General features: G+C 35.8%; 1 protein-coding gene across 1 annotated transcript in view; it reads right to left on the bottom strand.

Annotated features, from left to right (window-relative positions):
• SBF2 (SET binding factor 2) overlaps nucleotides 1-15,410 on the bottom strand; it is a 489,013-nt gene that overhangs the window by 377,319 nt on the left and 96,284 nt on the right. The window contains exon 2 of the mRNA XM_037728439.1: nucleotides 14,106-14,191. Within this exon, the coding sequence (XP_037584367.1) occupies nucleotides 14,106-14,191 (86 nt within the window). The remainder of the gene's footprint in view (nucleotides 1-14,105; nucleotides 14,192-15,410) is intronic.

Raw genomic sequence — 15,410 nt, 5'->3', positions numbered from 1 at the left:
TAGAGTCCATGATATTGACCACTTTGCCAAATTACTTTTTAAGTCTTATATCTTAAGTTCATTTTTAGAGGGTCAAGCTGGACAAAGCTGAAATTACTTCTACCTTCTCACTACTCTATCAAGGTACTGCTTCTCTCCCAGTTATCCAAATTTAAATCAGTGAGATAACTTATGGTCCCTCAGTCCATTCCATATTCGATTAGTCATCCAACCAAACCCTGTCAATTAAATACTCTATTCCCATGTCTACTGTCACTATCTCGGGTATTCCACAGCCAAAACTGCATCAGCTTTTCTAGAAGCTAATTGCTCATGCCAACCTTATTAATAAAACATCTAGGTCTTTTTCAGATGAACTTCAGGTCTTACATCATAGTTTTACAGGACATAATTGTAATAAAATACTTTACATTTCCTCATATTCACTTTTATTAATTTCAGTCCATTATTCCAGCCTATATACTAACTCTCCCTTCCAAATATATACCAAACACAAATTGGATAAGCAAAACTTTAAAAGAAATCAATCACATTTCCTATTCAAATGAAGCACACAGCCTTTAAGACTTTAGCACTGGAAATATTTAATAGAATCTATAGAAAATGAGAATAGCTGAATCAAGTGACCTTTTAACATGTAAGTTACACTTTGGAGTGGGGTGCTCTTAGTTCAATTACCAAAATCCTAATTTACATAACCTTCACGAGAGCACAGTGCTTCCTTTAATCTATCTTGGTTCCACTGAGTATAACTGAGACAGTTTGAAGAGTAAAAAGACTACCAAATGGAAACAACCCATCAGGTAAAAACAGTCCATAGCATACAATAACTCACAGTGCTCTCCCACCTTTTTTCACTTCATGCAACATAGAGGCTGTTATCTACACAGAATACTACATCTAATCACAAGACTGCTCACAGTCAGAGATCTTAGTATCTCAACACACTTAGGACTGAGCCAAGTGCCTCAGGGCATCTCTTAGCAAGTCTCACACTAAATTACCACAGTTTATTTGCTCACAACATTAATAAATCCTCACCTATTCCAAACAAGATAGTCATCCAAAACCTTGGAACAACTTTGACTGTCCCTCATATGGATTCCTTGCTTCCCAGCTCCCTTTACACCAGGATGTGGGAAGTGCTATCTTCTGCACTATTCTCTTGAGAGGCAGAAAGAAATACACAATGGCTAATTCTGACTTATACCTTGGGCCCTCCTATTTTCTATTTTTAATCTGGAGACAATACCTCTTCTTGTAGCTTGAGTTACTTACTATATAAACGATTTTGGTCTTTAAGTGAGCTCTTGCCTCCAAAGACATGGGGCAGCTACGTAATCCAAAGGCTAAGGTGATGTGAGATTATAAGATATAATACATTGCTATTGGTATTTGAAGCTTGCCACAGGTATTAATCCAGTGTGATATGTATTAAATCAACTTTACATTATCCAAAGGCTTGCCATGTTTTCATGCCCTTACAGCACTACAGTTAACATCCCTAAAAATGACTGCCAGAATAATGGCAAGAGCTCATGGCTCCATTAGCAATAGCTGGCACTTGTTTCCAGGTTCCAATATGATCTGTTGCAAAATTAGCCAAAAATGATGTCCAAAGATTTGCCAGAGTTGAATTTCTTTTTGAAATGCACAGGACAACTTCATTAAGATTAGACCAGTACACTGTTATAGTATAACATCCTGCACTAAACAGAACCAAATCTCTATCTCAGTCACTTCAACTAGATAGTATCTAAAATCTATAAATGAGATGGAAAGACTCTACTTTCTGCCCTAAATTCTAGAAATTTTTATTAGGTTAAGAGTTCTATATTTATAACTTAATGATACATCCAAACATATTGGGACCTTCAACTCCTGAAAAAGAAATTTGGATATGTATGTATTTTAATACAAATTTGGCAAATTGGCTTTAGAGAAGAAAAAGATCTGGACAATAGAGAGAGACTCTGTCTCAAAAAAATAAAACTATACCTTAACTTTGTTCCCCTACTTTTTAACTTTTTGTTTTTTCTGTTTGTATCGTATTGTTCCGTATGTCTTGAAAAGTCCTTGTTATTATTTTTTATTGGTTCATATTTTAGTCTTTCTATTTAAGAGGAGTTTACACATGACAGCTGCAGTATTATAATATTATGTGTTTTCAGGGGTACTTAGTATTTTGGTGTACTTAGTGAGTTTTGTTGCTTATTAATTTTTGTTCTTTCTGATGGAGCTATTCCCTTTAAAATTTCTTGTAAGACAGGTCTGGTGTTGATGAAATCCCTCAACTTTTGTTTGTCTGGGAAAGTGGTCCTCCCTCCTGTTTGGAGAATATTTTTCCTAGATATACTGTTCTAGGATAAAAGCTTCTTTCCTTCAGCACTTTAAGCATATCAGGCCACTCGCTACTGGCCTGTAAAGTTTCCATGGAATAATCAGCTGTCAGACATACTGAAGCTCCATTGTACGTTATTTGTTTCTTTTCTCTTGTTGCTTTCAAGATCTTTTCTTTATCCTTGACCTTTGGGAGTCTGATATTACATGCCTTATGCATTCTTCTTTGGATTAAATCTGCTAGCTGTTCTATAATCTTGTATGTCAATATTGATATCTTTCTCTAGTTTTGGGAAATTTTCTGTTATTATCACTTTGAGTAAACTTTCTACCCCTATGTTCTCGACCTCCTCTTTAAGGCCAATAACTCTTAGATTTGCCCCACTGAGGCTATTTTCTGGATCTTGTAGGTGTGCATCATTCTTTTTTCTTTTTCTTTGGTGTTCTCTGACTTTGTATTTTTAAATAGCATCTCTTCAAGCTCACAAATTCTTTCTTCTGCTTGATCAATTCTGCTGCTGTTAAGAGACTCTGATGTGTTCCTCAGCTTTAATGAATCTTTCACTTGGTTTTGAATCCAATAGTAAAATCTAAGTTTTTCATTAGAACACTGTGGTTGTCATAATCAAAGCTATTCCTTATTCCTAAGTTCACAGATACTAGAGGTATTTCTTGTAAATATGGTCTATCTATCTTTGGAAAAAATAAGAGCTGACAACTCTTTAAGCATCAAGGATTCATGTCATTACACTCTTCTGATTTTAATGTTAAAATGCTTTTTCTCTAAGTGTCTTTCTAATGCCACTTAAATCATCCTAATTAGAATCTAAGGCTTAGTCTATTAATTTTTTAAGTATCAGAAATAAACTTTAAAAAAACTGCTTACCCATATGATACAACTAGTAGAGTAGTTTTAGAAATGCTTTAACAGAGAATCAAAAGACCAGAGTTTTATTATCATCTCAGCAATTAGTAAGTAGCTATATGACACTGAGCAAGCTACAAAATCTCCTGAGATTTCAATTTCCACTTTTTTTTTTTAATGAATGAATTTTAGCACTTAAATAAATTCAACTTACCTAAAACTGTCACTTTTCTCTTTGGTTTTCTAAATCTTCACTTTATACAATTTTTTCCAATTTTTGAAATGATCTTTCTAAATTTCCACATGCAGTTGAAATTCTGGATAATTTTTGGCCTGACTTCAAGTATCTTTAAGAGTTAGCCAGAATTAACTATTTAAAAAAGTATATTTTACTAAGGACTTTTATCTTTATAATTAATCTATGAAATTGTCACTCCTTTTTTAGTTTTCATTATATTTCAAAAGAGGTCAGAAATATTCCCACCATCCTCCTTCATGGACACATCTCAATGCAATGCAACAGTAAACTATTTCTGAATGTCAAGTACAAGTTACATAGAAATTCTTCTAATTAAGATATATGTGTATAATTCCAAGGCATTTCTTGAAAGTAAGTCTAGTGGTAATAATTTGACATAAGAGTAGATACAGCCATATCATTGTTAAATTTATATTTCATTAATGAGTTTTTAGTTTTCAAGAACTAAAAAACTTTTCTCCAATAAATACATATATTTGTTTATTTTGTCATCTTAGTAATAACTCTGTCACCCTAAAATTTTGTACATTGGTGACTTTTTATAGACCCGTAAGTACCACTAGAGGCCACCAAATACTTCTTTTTATTAAACTGACATATTTGCAAGTTATTCTGGCTAGCTTACAAGGAGATGACCATGCATGATAATATCCGTAACAGGGAAAGTTCCATCTGACCTCTCAAAGAATTACACAAACTCAAGTAAAAAGATGTAAACATATTTCATACAGTAAATAGGATGTATAATTTGACAAAAAGTTTTATGAGATCAAAATGGGGGGGTAGGTAGTATAAAAATTCATTCCCTATATACCTTTGAAAATAGATTATATGACTTAGCAATATGGTGTTCTCTCAAATTGTTGTTGTCCTTCATAAGCAAATTATTTATATAAAAACATACACCTCTATATAAATAAATATAAACATACAGATACCTAACATCCTAGAGTTCAGTATTCTTTCCCACATATCACAAAGTCTTTCACATATAATGTTTTTAATATCTAAAGTTGGCTACCATTTACAGCAATCAAAACTTTAAAAAGAAGTCTTATTGTCAAAGTCACCTGACTTTTTTTTTTTTTTTTTTTTTAAGACAGAGTCTTCCTCTGTCACCCAGGCTGAAGTGCAGTGGTGCGATCTCGGCTCACTACAATCTGCCTCCTGGGCTCGTGACCCTCCCACCTCAGCTTCCCAAGTAGCTGAAACTACAAGCATGCATGCACCACCATGTCCAGCTAATTTTTCCTTTTTTTCTGAGACAGAGTCTTACTCTGTTGCCAGGCTGGAGTGCAATGCACAATCTCGGCTCACTGCAACCTCCGTGTCCCAGGTTTAAGTGATTCTCCTGCCTCAGCCTCCCACGTAGCCGAAACTACAGATGCGTGCCAATTTTGGTATTTTTAGTAGAGACAGGGTTTCACTATGTTGGCCAGGATGGTCTCAATCTCTTGACCTCATGATCTGCCTGCCTCAGTCTCCGGAAGTGTTGGGATTATAGGCATGAGCCACTGTGCCCAGCCAATTTTTCTATGTTTTGTAGAAAAGGGTTTCACCATGTTGCCCAGGCTGGTCATCACCCCACATTTTTTAATATACCCAAAATTCTGGCTTGAAGAAGCAAACCTGGCATCTGGCAAAATAAACTGGCACCTGAGTAAACTCTGCTCTGCCTTTCTAGGTGAAAGTGCTGCTTAGGGTATCCCACATCCCCTCACTTCTTCCAGCATCTTCCTCCTTTCCAATGATAAATAGCAGAAACTAGAAGGCCCAGGTAGCATCCAAAGATTCTGTACATCCAAGGCAAACTTCCAAAACAAAATGGGGCTTATTGCTATTGTACTGTCCACCTTCTCTGCATATATACTATTTTTCAAGGGTTTTCAGAAAATCCAGAAAAACTAATCAGTCATGGTTTTGATTTTCTGTCTAAAAAATCTTGGCTTAAGTAAAGGTCTCAAAGTCCTAAGCTTTCTTTAAAAAAACTTTATAGTGTTAGCTTTCACATTTAGTCTATGATTCATTTCAAGTTACTTTTTGTGTATGGTTTAAGGCCAAGTCAGGCTCATTTTTTTTCCAAATGGGTATCTTCTTGTTCCGGCACCATTTGTTCCGGCTATCTTTTCCACAACTGAATTACATTAGCAACTCTGTCAAAAAATCAATTTATGAAGTCAGGCACAGAAAGATAACTACTACTCATATGTAGAAGCTAAACACAAAAAAACAAAAATTTGAGCTCATAGAAGCAGAGAGCAGAAATGTGGTTATCAGAGGTTGGGAAGGATATGGGGAGGGGAGGAAAGGAAGAGATTGGTTAACAGATACAGAGTAACAGCTAGATGGGAAAAATAAGTTCTAGGGTTCTGTAGCACCATAAGGTGAATACAGCTAACGATAATTTAGTGTATATTTTCAAAAAGTTAGAAGATTTTGAATGTTCACAACAATAAGAAATGATAACTATTTGAGGTGATGGTTATACTAATTACCCTGATTTGACCATCACACATTGTATACATGTATCGAAATACCACTCTGTTTCCCATAAATATGTATAATTATTACAGATCAACTAAAAATAAAAGGAAAAAACAAAAAAGATAACACATGATTTTCTTTCAATACAGTGGAACATTTCAGAAAAAATAAATTTATGATATAGATGTTAGTTTGCTTCTAGACTGTACCACGGATCTACATGTCTATTCCTTAAACCAATACCATACTGTCTTGATTCCTGAGCCTTGTGGTATGTCTTTAAACCAGGTTGTGTAAGTCTTCCAACTTTGTACTTTTCTTTCCCAGATAGTTTTTAGCTACTTGATATAAAACATGCCTTAGAGATTTATTCATTTCAGTTCCTAAAGCTTTCTTTCATACTGTTTTAAAAGGTAACTATAGTAAAATACATGTAACATAAAATTTATCATCTTAACAATATTAAGTGGACAGTTCAGATAGTGTTAAATACACTCACACTGTTGTGCAACTAAACTCTTTACATATTGCAAAATTCACAATCTATGCCCATTAAACAACTTGCCATTCCTCCTTTTCCCCAGCCCCTGGCAACCACAATTCTCCTTCCTGTCTACATGAATTTGACAACTCTAGGTAACTCATATTAGTGAAATCACATAGTATTTTTGTGTGTGTTTGTGTGTGACTGGCTTATTTCCCTTAACATAATGTCCTCAAGGTTCATCCTTCAGGTTGAACCTTGCACAACACAGTAAATGTTGGCACATGTTGTGACATGTGTCAGAATTTTCTTCCTTTTTAAGGCTTAATAATATTCTGGAGTGGGTGCGTGCGTGCGTGCGTGCGTGCGTGCGTGCGTGCATGCGTGCGTGTGTGTGTATCACATCTCACTTGTCTATTCATCTATGGACACTTAGGTTACTTCCACCATTTGACTATTGTGAACAATGCTACTATAAATGTGTATGTATATTTGTTTGAATCCCAGCTTTCAGTTCTTTTAGGTATATACTCAGAAGTGAAATTGCTAGATCATACAGTAATTTTATTTTCTATTTTTTTTTTGAAGATTCTCAGTATCATTTTCCACAGTGGCTGCACCATTTTACTTTCCCACCAACTGTGCAGAAGGGTTCCAGTTTCACCCTAATCTTGCTAACATTTGTTGTTTTCTGGGATTTTTGTTTTGGGTGTTTTTTTTTGTTTGTTTTGGTTTTTTTTAGAGTTGGAATCTCACTCTATCACCCAAGCTGGAGTTGCAGTGGTGCAATCATAATTCACTGCTGCCTCCAATTCTGGGCTCAGGTAATCCTTCCACCTCAGCTTTCCTAGTTGCTGGGATTGCAAAAGTGAGCCACTGTGCTTGGCTTTTTTTTTCCCCCATAGCAATAATAATGGGCATGCAACGGTATCTTATGGTGGTTTTAATATGCATTTCCTTAATAATTGGTGATGTTAGCATCTTTTCATGTGCTTGTATATCTCTTTATCTCATATTTTTAACAGCTGTACTATGTTCTAATGAGTGGGTGTGGTACCATTAATCCAACCAGTTCCCTACTAATGGTCACTTAGATAGTTTCCAATCTTTTGCATACAGGTAATTCATACAAACATATGTATATAAATAACCATACAAATCAGTTGGTTATAGATAGCCCCAGCTTATGCATGTTTTTCATTTACTCCTTTTCACTCTCACAAGCATTTTGGTTTGAATAAGATACAGTCACCCTAGTTTCAGATTAAGGATAAGATAAATTGCTAGAAGTGAAATTGGGCAAGAACTAGCTTTGATTTAACCTTCCAGGCTATTTGTTACCCAAAAACTCACCTCATATTAGAAATCTAGTAATAGAAAAAGATATTTATATTTACCACTTTATTATAAAGGATAAGACTAAGAAACAGACAAGTGGAAGAGATATACAGGGTAAGGTATGGCAGGGAGGAGGTGACAGAGCCTCCACACCCTCTCTCAGGTGTACCACTTTCATAGGACATTAGTGTGTTCACTGGTCAGGCACAGTGGCTCATGCCTGTAATCCCAGTGCTTTGAGAGGCCAGGGTAAGAGGATTACTTGAGGCTAGGAGTTTGAGACCAGCCTCTGGAAGACAGACTCTGTTTCTGTGAAAAATAAAAAAAATAGCTAGGCATGGTGGCACACATCTGTAGTCCTAGCTATTCTGTAGACTGAGGCAGGAGATCGCTTGAGTCCAAGAGTTTGTGGTAACAATGAACTATGATCACACCACTACACTCCAGCCTGGGTGACAGAGTAAGATCCCGTCTCTTTAAAAAAAAAAAATCTGTTCATCAACCCAGAAGCTATCAGAATCCTGTCATCTACAGGTTTTAATGGAGGTTTTATTAAGTAGGTATGACTGGTTAAATAACTGCCATTGGTGACTGATCTCTATCTCCAGTCCTTCTTTTTCCCTACTGGGGCTGAAAGTTCTAAACCACTAAATGCATAGTTGCTTCCTCTGGTGACCAGCCCCCATCCTGCAACTATTTAGGGCCCCTCAACCCAAGAGCCATCTCACTGGCATACAAAACACAGTAAATCACAAAGGTTTCAGGAGCTCTGTGCCAGAAACTGGGGAGGAAGACCAAACATTTATTTTTTCATTATACCACAAAGACCAAATTAATGATGTCGAAAAATAAAATGGTCAAGGAATATTAAAGATAAGGGAAACATTCTTTGGATTAAGCATGAACAGTGTGGCAGAGGAGAGCTATTTGTTCACTAAATCTGTTGCCTTCTTGTCTTAAGCACACATCTAGGCTTTATTTGCCAACCTCCTATTACAGCTAACTGGCTTTGTGACTGACTTCTGATCAACAGAATATGGATAACATATATTGCCTCCAGACAAATCCCATAAAACTAACTTACTATCCTCCATGTTTTCTCTTACTACTCTGCCCACGGACTACTGATGCCCAAAAAGATCCTAAGTACTGTAACCAAGCACCCCCATTTTTCTGGAGGTGATTTAATTATTCTTTTTTCTTCTCTCCTCTCTCTCTCCCCTGCATCTCCCCTCTTCAACTCCCTCAGAACTGACAGCTACTAGGAGGGCTTGCTGAAAGTATGCCCACTTGGCCACTTTTACAACTTATTTTTGCCAGGAAGGTGCCCCAAATGCCTAGCAGGTAACTGCCTGGTAGCAGGGGGACCCCTGCCTTTGCTCATCTCCTCCCCTGCCTTATAAAAATGCCTGCTTTCTGCTCCAAAGGTGGAGTGGCACATTTAAAGGAAGAACACTTTGTGCCTCTTCCCCCAAGCTAGCTTTGAAATAAATTCACCTTTTTTGTATCAGACATCACTCTTGTTAATTGAACTCTACATGCAGTGAGCATCTAACTTGCTTTTTGGTTACAGGACCACATTTTGAAAATGGCAAACCGCACTCCCATCTACCCTACTGCCACTAATGAGCCTTTATGTAAGTAGGGGGAAAAAAACAAAAACTTCTATTAAGTTAAGCCACCAAGATTTCCATGTTTATCTATTATAAAAGCTAGCATTACCTTAACCAATTCAGAAAAAGTTAACTTCAACTTTGTGATTTCAGGACAGAAAGGACATAAACTATACTTTAGAATAAATCCCCAAAATGTAAGTGAGACAGATGCATAAAATGAGAGAAAATAATAAGAAATTATAACATTACAATTATTAAAATATTAATAGATGATCACCTAATAACAGCCCTGTAGGAAAAGTATTATTATCAGAGAGAGCAAATTAACTTTGCTCAAGGCTTTAAAATTTCAGATCCCATATTCTTTCCACTGAACCACATTAGCCTCTTAGAGAAATTGGGACAGCAAATGAAGAAGAACCATTAAAAGCATTTTATAATGAAGAAGAAACAGGATAGTAGCTAAAAGATGAAGTCAAGGAAAGTTTTTTTTTGCTAAAATTATAGATACAATGGAAATGGATGAATGGAAATAGAAGAGTAGCAAAAAGAAACTGGAACTTAAGAAGTACACAATAAGCCATAAGGTGATATGACAGACAAGCACATGAGAGATGAGGGGCAGTATGGTACCGTGGAATGAAGGCCGGGCTGCCTGCAACAACACAAAGATGTAGTGGGTCAGGCCTACGTAGTTCTACATCTTCCTCAGGAAGTTCTCTTTGGTCTTACAACATCAGGTAGAGGAGAACCCCAGCATGAAAAGAAAACTTTGTCTAAGGTGGTTCTGAGAGAAGTAGTGAATGTAGGGGAAAGATTTTCTAGCATAACTGAAGGTATTAATGCACTAGAAAAATAAACAAAATTGAGAGACATGAGAATTCTAGCACAGGATAAACAAACCATTGTAGTGAGTATGGAGGAGTGTATTAGAACCCTAACACCAGGATTAACTAATCTCATCTTCAGAGATGATAAAAGGACCTACTACCTCAAAATGCACCTTCCAGACTTCATCAGGTTGCCTACCATGTGGTTCCAAACAGTCTGGAAGTGGGTACCAAAAATATGAGCTCAAACCACCATTTTCCAGCTTAAACCCCATTTATATCCACTTGCTTTGTTGTGAACATAACTTTTAAAATCCTTTTTTTAGCTCTTAGTACGTTTTAAAAGCCATGTCTTCATACTTCATAGCAGTATTCTTAAGTTTTCAGCTTCAACTCTATACTAAATCAAGAGTCCTTCCACACACCCTTTATACCAAGCTCTGGACCATCTTTAAAACTGAATATTTTACCTTGCATCCTACCTCAGCACAGAGGCTTTAGATGCTATCTATAGTATCTACCATACATAGCTTTTACAAACTTTTTAAAAGCTGTCTTCTTGTACTTCTGAAACCTCTCTAGCTGGATAGTATCTGCCTATCTTTATTCTAAATAATTACTTATACATCTAGCTTTATATAATCACATGAAAGAACTTAAATTTTTACTTATCATATTTTGTTTTCTTAAACATCCCGTAACTCCTTCCTTTTAAAATGTTTGTGAACACTGATTCTGTCATCTCATTCTCTTTTCAAGCATATTCTTCCACAAAAAGGAGAAAAAATTTCTTCCATCCTTTCTACACTCAGTTTCCTAACCAAATAGTATTTACATCTATGTTAGATGGTATGTACATCTATGCCATTTATTGTGTTTACTGCATTCTAAACAGCTTAAAGAATTCTACTTATACTTACCACTCTGCCCTCAAATAACATCCAATATTAAAGCTACTTTTTCCCATGTTACACCTGCACAATGTGGAATACAAGCTCTTTTTCCTCTCTTTTCCTCAATCTACATTTACAGAAGACTGAATTCATATGGCAGGTAGTCAAATTGCTAGTGTATAATTTAAATAACAGAACTAATTTCTTAAGAACATTAAAATTAGAAATTCTAACTGAATGCTTGCTTCTCTTTTTCAAGCCACAAAATTTACTTATCACAGTACTTTAGTCTTCTAAGAAAATGAGGTATTTCTAACAAAAGCCTTAGTAAAGCCATGACCTACTAAGATTGTGGCATATTTTCTGAATCATGATATAAAAAAATTCATTCCTGAGACAGGGGATCTTAAAAATGAGCTAAGGTCGCTCGGGCGCAGTGGATCACACCCGTAATCCCAGCACTTTGGGTGGCCAAGGCAGGCAGATCACCTGAGGTCAGGAGTTTGAGACCAGCCTGGGCAACATGGTGAAACCCTGTCTCTACTAAAAATACAAAACTAGCCAGGTGTGGTGGTATGAACATGTAGTCCCAGCTACTTGGAGGCTGAGGTAGGAGAAACTGCTTGAACCCGGAAGACTGAGGCTGCAGTGAGCCAAGATGCCACCACTGCACTCCAGCCTGGGCAACAAGAGTGAACTCTGCCTCAGAAAAAAAAAAAAAAAACCTAAACAAACAAACAAACAAACAAAGAAGCTAAGGTCAAAAATACTATTTTGCTTTAATTCTTTAAGCTGTTTAGATGTCCGTGACACAGCCAATAAAAATATTGTTCCTATAATCAGGAATAGATTGTTAACCATAGAATGCCTCTGAAAAACAATTTAATTTTCTTTGAAATGCTGTCACCAAAATTAACTGCAACTTTATTTATATGACTGTCTGTGGTTTTCATGTATGCCTAAAAAGCACATGAGAAAGATAAAAATATCCCAGAATTGGAAAAGTAGTCATTATGTTTGGTTTAGCTTACTTTCATATTTTTATTTTTAAAATCCATCTGAATTAAAGTTCACCATTTTTCAAAAGAAAAAAAAAAGAAGGCAATTTCTTTACGTAAAAATGAAAAAATAAATTCAGCATCCTCTAAATTAAATTTGGGATTTAATTAATTAGTGAATGAATGACTAAAATCCTTTTCCACCAGTTGTAAGGCTGAACATGTCTACTTTTCATTTAGAACTCCAATACATCAAGTATGTGTTCCCTGGGAAGGACAAGTGGCAATAGAAAATAATTTGAATATAATATTATGTTCTGAACCCATGTGTGTTCTCAGATAAAATAAAGTTGGTCCCTATTCAATAACACTTCTCAACCTTCTCTTAACATTTTTCAACCTTAGTTCTTTCAAATCATAGAATTCTGTTTTCAGATTCTGCATTCATACTAAAATACTAACTATAGCTAATGCCTTTCTGTATTTACACTAAAATACTAACCATTTACACTCAATCACACTAAAAGGGACATTGAAACAGGGTTTAAAAGCTTTTATAAAAAATGCCTATTTCTTCACACTGAAAGGCCAATTGCTGGTGTTTGCAGGCATATAGGGAAAAAGAGAAAGGAACGCAAAGGTTTCTCCAGAAAGCCATTTTCCTTGGATCCTCACATTCCTTCCCCATTTTTAATGCCAAAATTCAGGATTTACCCTCTTTGTGGGGCTACAGAACTCTCAGCTTTCTTTACATGGCTGAGTTTTAACAATCAAAACTAAGCACTTAGCAATGTATCTTCAATTTTCAGTGAAGCAAAACTGGACAGTCATTAGCTAGAATGAGAAAATTTACAATTTTCAATACAAAATATGTAATAGATATTTCTGATCCATGCTAACAAGAGAATGAACAAATTGTTCCTGTGGGTGAGGTGCTGAGCGATGCTGAACAAACAGTAACAATACTAATTAAACAACCAGACAACTCATTTATGAGAGACATTGTTCTAAGCATTTTATGTGTATTTTTTCCACTTCATCTTTACAACAACCTATGAGTTTAATATAACCATTATCCTCATTTTATAGGTAAATATTCTGCTGCTCAAAGTAGTTGAGTGACTTGTCAAAAGTCCTACCATGCAGCTGAGATTTCAACTTAGGCACTCTGTTACAGAGCCTGCACTCTTAACTATCATATTATATCAAATGTCTTCTCAACAGGACTCCTTTGAAGAACACTGCTTTTATGTGTGTATGTGTGTGTGGATCCATAAACACAATGTAAATAAGAACACACACACCCCCAAGTAAATTTGAAGACCCAAACCTGATAGACATATTACAAAGTACTTTAGTAATCACCTTTCTAGTCCCTCATTTTACCAGCATGGATCCACCACCAGATACAATATCTTGGGCAGCATAAATTATGTTCAACCAATAAATTCCTCTAAAATGACTAACAACAACAACAAAAGGAGTTGACCTGCACTATTATAAGATAACTTTCAGATCGTGTGGCTAAAAAAAAAATCTAGTTTGTGTTTTTAAGACCAACTTCAAACCATGACAGGTCACCATTAAACAAACATTTGGTTTTTTATTTGTGTTTTTTTGTTTGTTTTTACTAAGACAATACCCTGGCCATTTTCAGGAAAAAAAAAGTATAATGTATATCCCTGAAGCTACTAGGCTAAGAATTTTACTAAAGAATCAGAGGAATTTTTCTGCTTCTGAATATATGGAAAACATCAATTTCATCTTTAATATCAGAAGTTTAAATGAGAAAAAGAAGAACAAAATACAAATTCTAGAATCAACATATTCAAAGATAACTGTACTTGGGGGACTAGGAAGGAAGATGATTATTTCTGGTACTGCAATATCTTACAATTATCAAATTATTTAATACCAAATGTAACATAAATGTAAAAATCAATGTGACAAAAAAGAAAAATAACATTATAAACATGCAATAATACAACAACCACTTACCAATTCAATTCCCTGTGGAAAAGGTGTATCATCCCAGTCCTTCTGTGGAAATCTCTGGATGATTTTCCCCAGACCGTCTCCTGACCCTGTTAATAAAATCAAAGTAAATCAGTTATAGGATACTAAAAAATACAAATATTCATTCTACTCTTATTTCTAAATGAATATTTGGTAAATACGTTAATAAACTGATTAAACATTTTCAAGTTTTAAAAAACATATAAGTATTCACCATCTAAACATTATACAGTTGGACCTCCGTATCCACAGGTTTTGCATCTGCAGGAGTCACCCAACCATGAATTGAAAATATTTGGGAGGAAAAAAACAATCAAATTAACAACACAACAATTCAAAAATACAAATCTTAAAAATACAGTCTAACAAATATTTCCATACCATTTTCACTTATTAGGCACTATAAGTAATCAAGAAATTATTTAGAGTATGTAGGAAAACATGCATAGATTATATGCAAATACTATACCATTTTATATAAGGAATTTGAGCATCCATGGATTTTAGTAACTGTGACAGTTCTGGAACAAATCCCCGGCAAACACCCAGGGATGACTGTACTGAAATAATGGGCAATCTCTACCCTATAAACTCTTTTTCTTCTTTTTTTTTTTTTTTTTTTTTTTTNTTTTTTTGAGATAGAGTCTTGCTCTGGTGCCCAGGCTGGAGTGCAATTGTATGATCTTGGCTCACTGCAACCTCTGCCTCCTGGGTTCAAGCGACTCTCCTGCCTCAGCCTCCCAAATAGCTGGGATTATAGGCGCCCACCACCACATCTGGCTAATTTTTGTATTTTTGGTAAAGACAGGGTTTCTCCATGTTGGCCAGGCTGGTCTTGAACTCCTGACCTCAAGTGATCCGCCTGCCTTGGCCTCCCAAAGTGCTGAGATTATAGGCTCCAGCTCCCAGCCCAGCCACTATTCTTATAAAGTCTTAAAAGATTGACTGATATATGTGAAAATCTAAATAACACTAGCCAGAGGCATTGAAATCTAGAGTCTCTACCACATTATGGGAGTAACTGCCCTTTGTGCCCTAGTAAGGAATTCATCCCAAGTTGACATTTAAGAACTTTTCTGTGGAGATGAAGTAATTTTAAGCGACAAAGGAAATGGCACCATTAGCACTACATTTCAGTTATGGGCTGTAAGAACTGTACTGTTACTGGTTAAAGTTTTTTAGGCTGCCCTGGGAACCTGACCATTGTTTAGGCAGGATTTCCCAACATCAGCACTACTGACATTTGGGATGGATGCTTCTTTGGGGTAATGGGAGTTGTCCTGTGGA

Source organism: Cebus imitator, unplaced genomic scaffold (genome assembly GCF_001604975.1).
Source record: "Cebus imitator isolate Cc_AM_T3 unplaced genomic scaffold, Cebus_imitator-1.0 Scaffold265, whole genome shotgun sequence".
NCBI classification, from domain to species: Eukaryota; Metazoa; Chordata; class Mammalia; order Primates; family Cebidae; genus Cebus; species Cebus imitator.
Note: the sequence above shows the minus strand (reverse complement) of the source record. Positions and strands in the feature narration are given on the sequence as shown.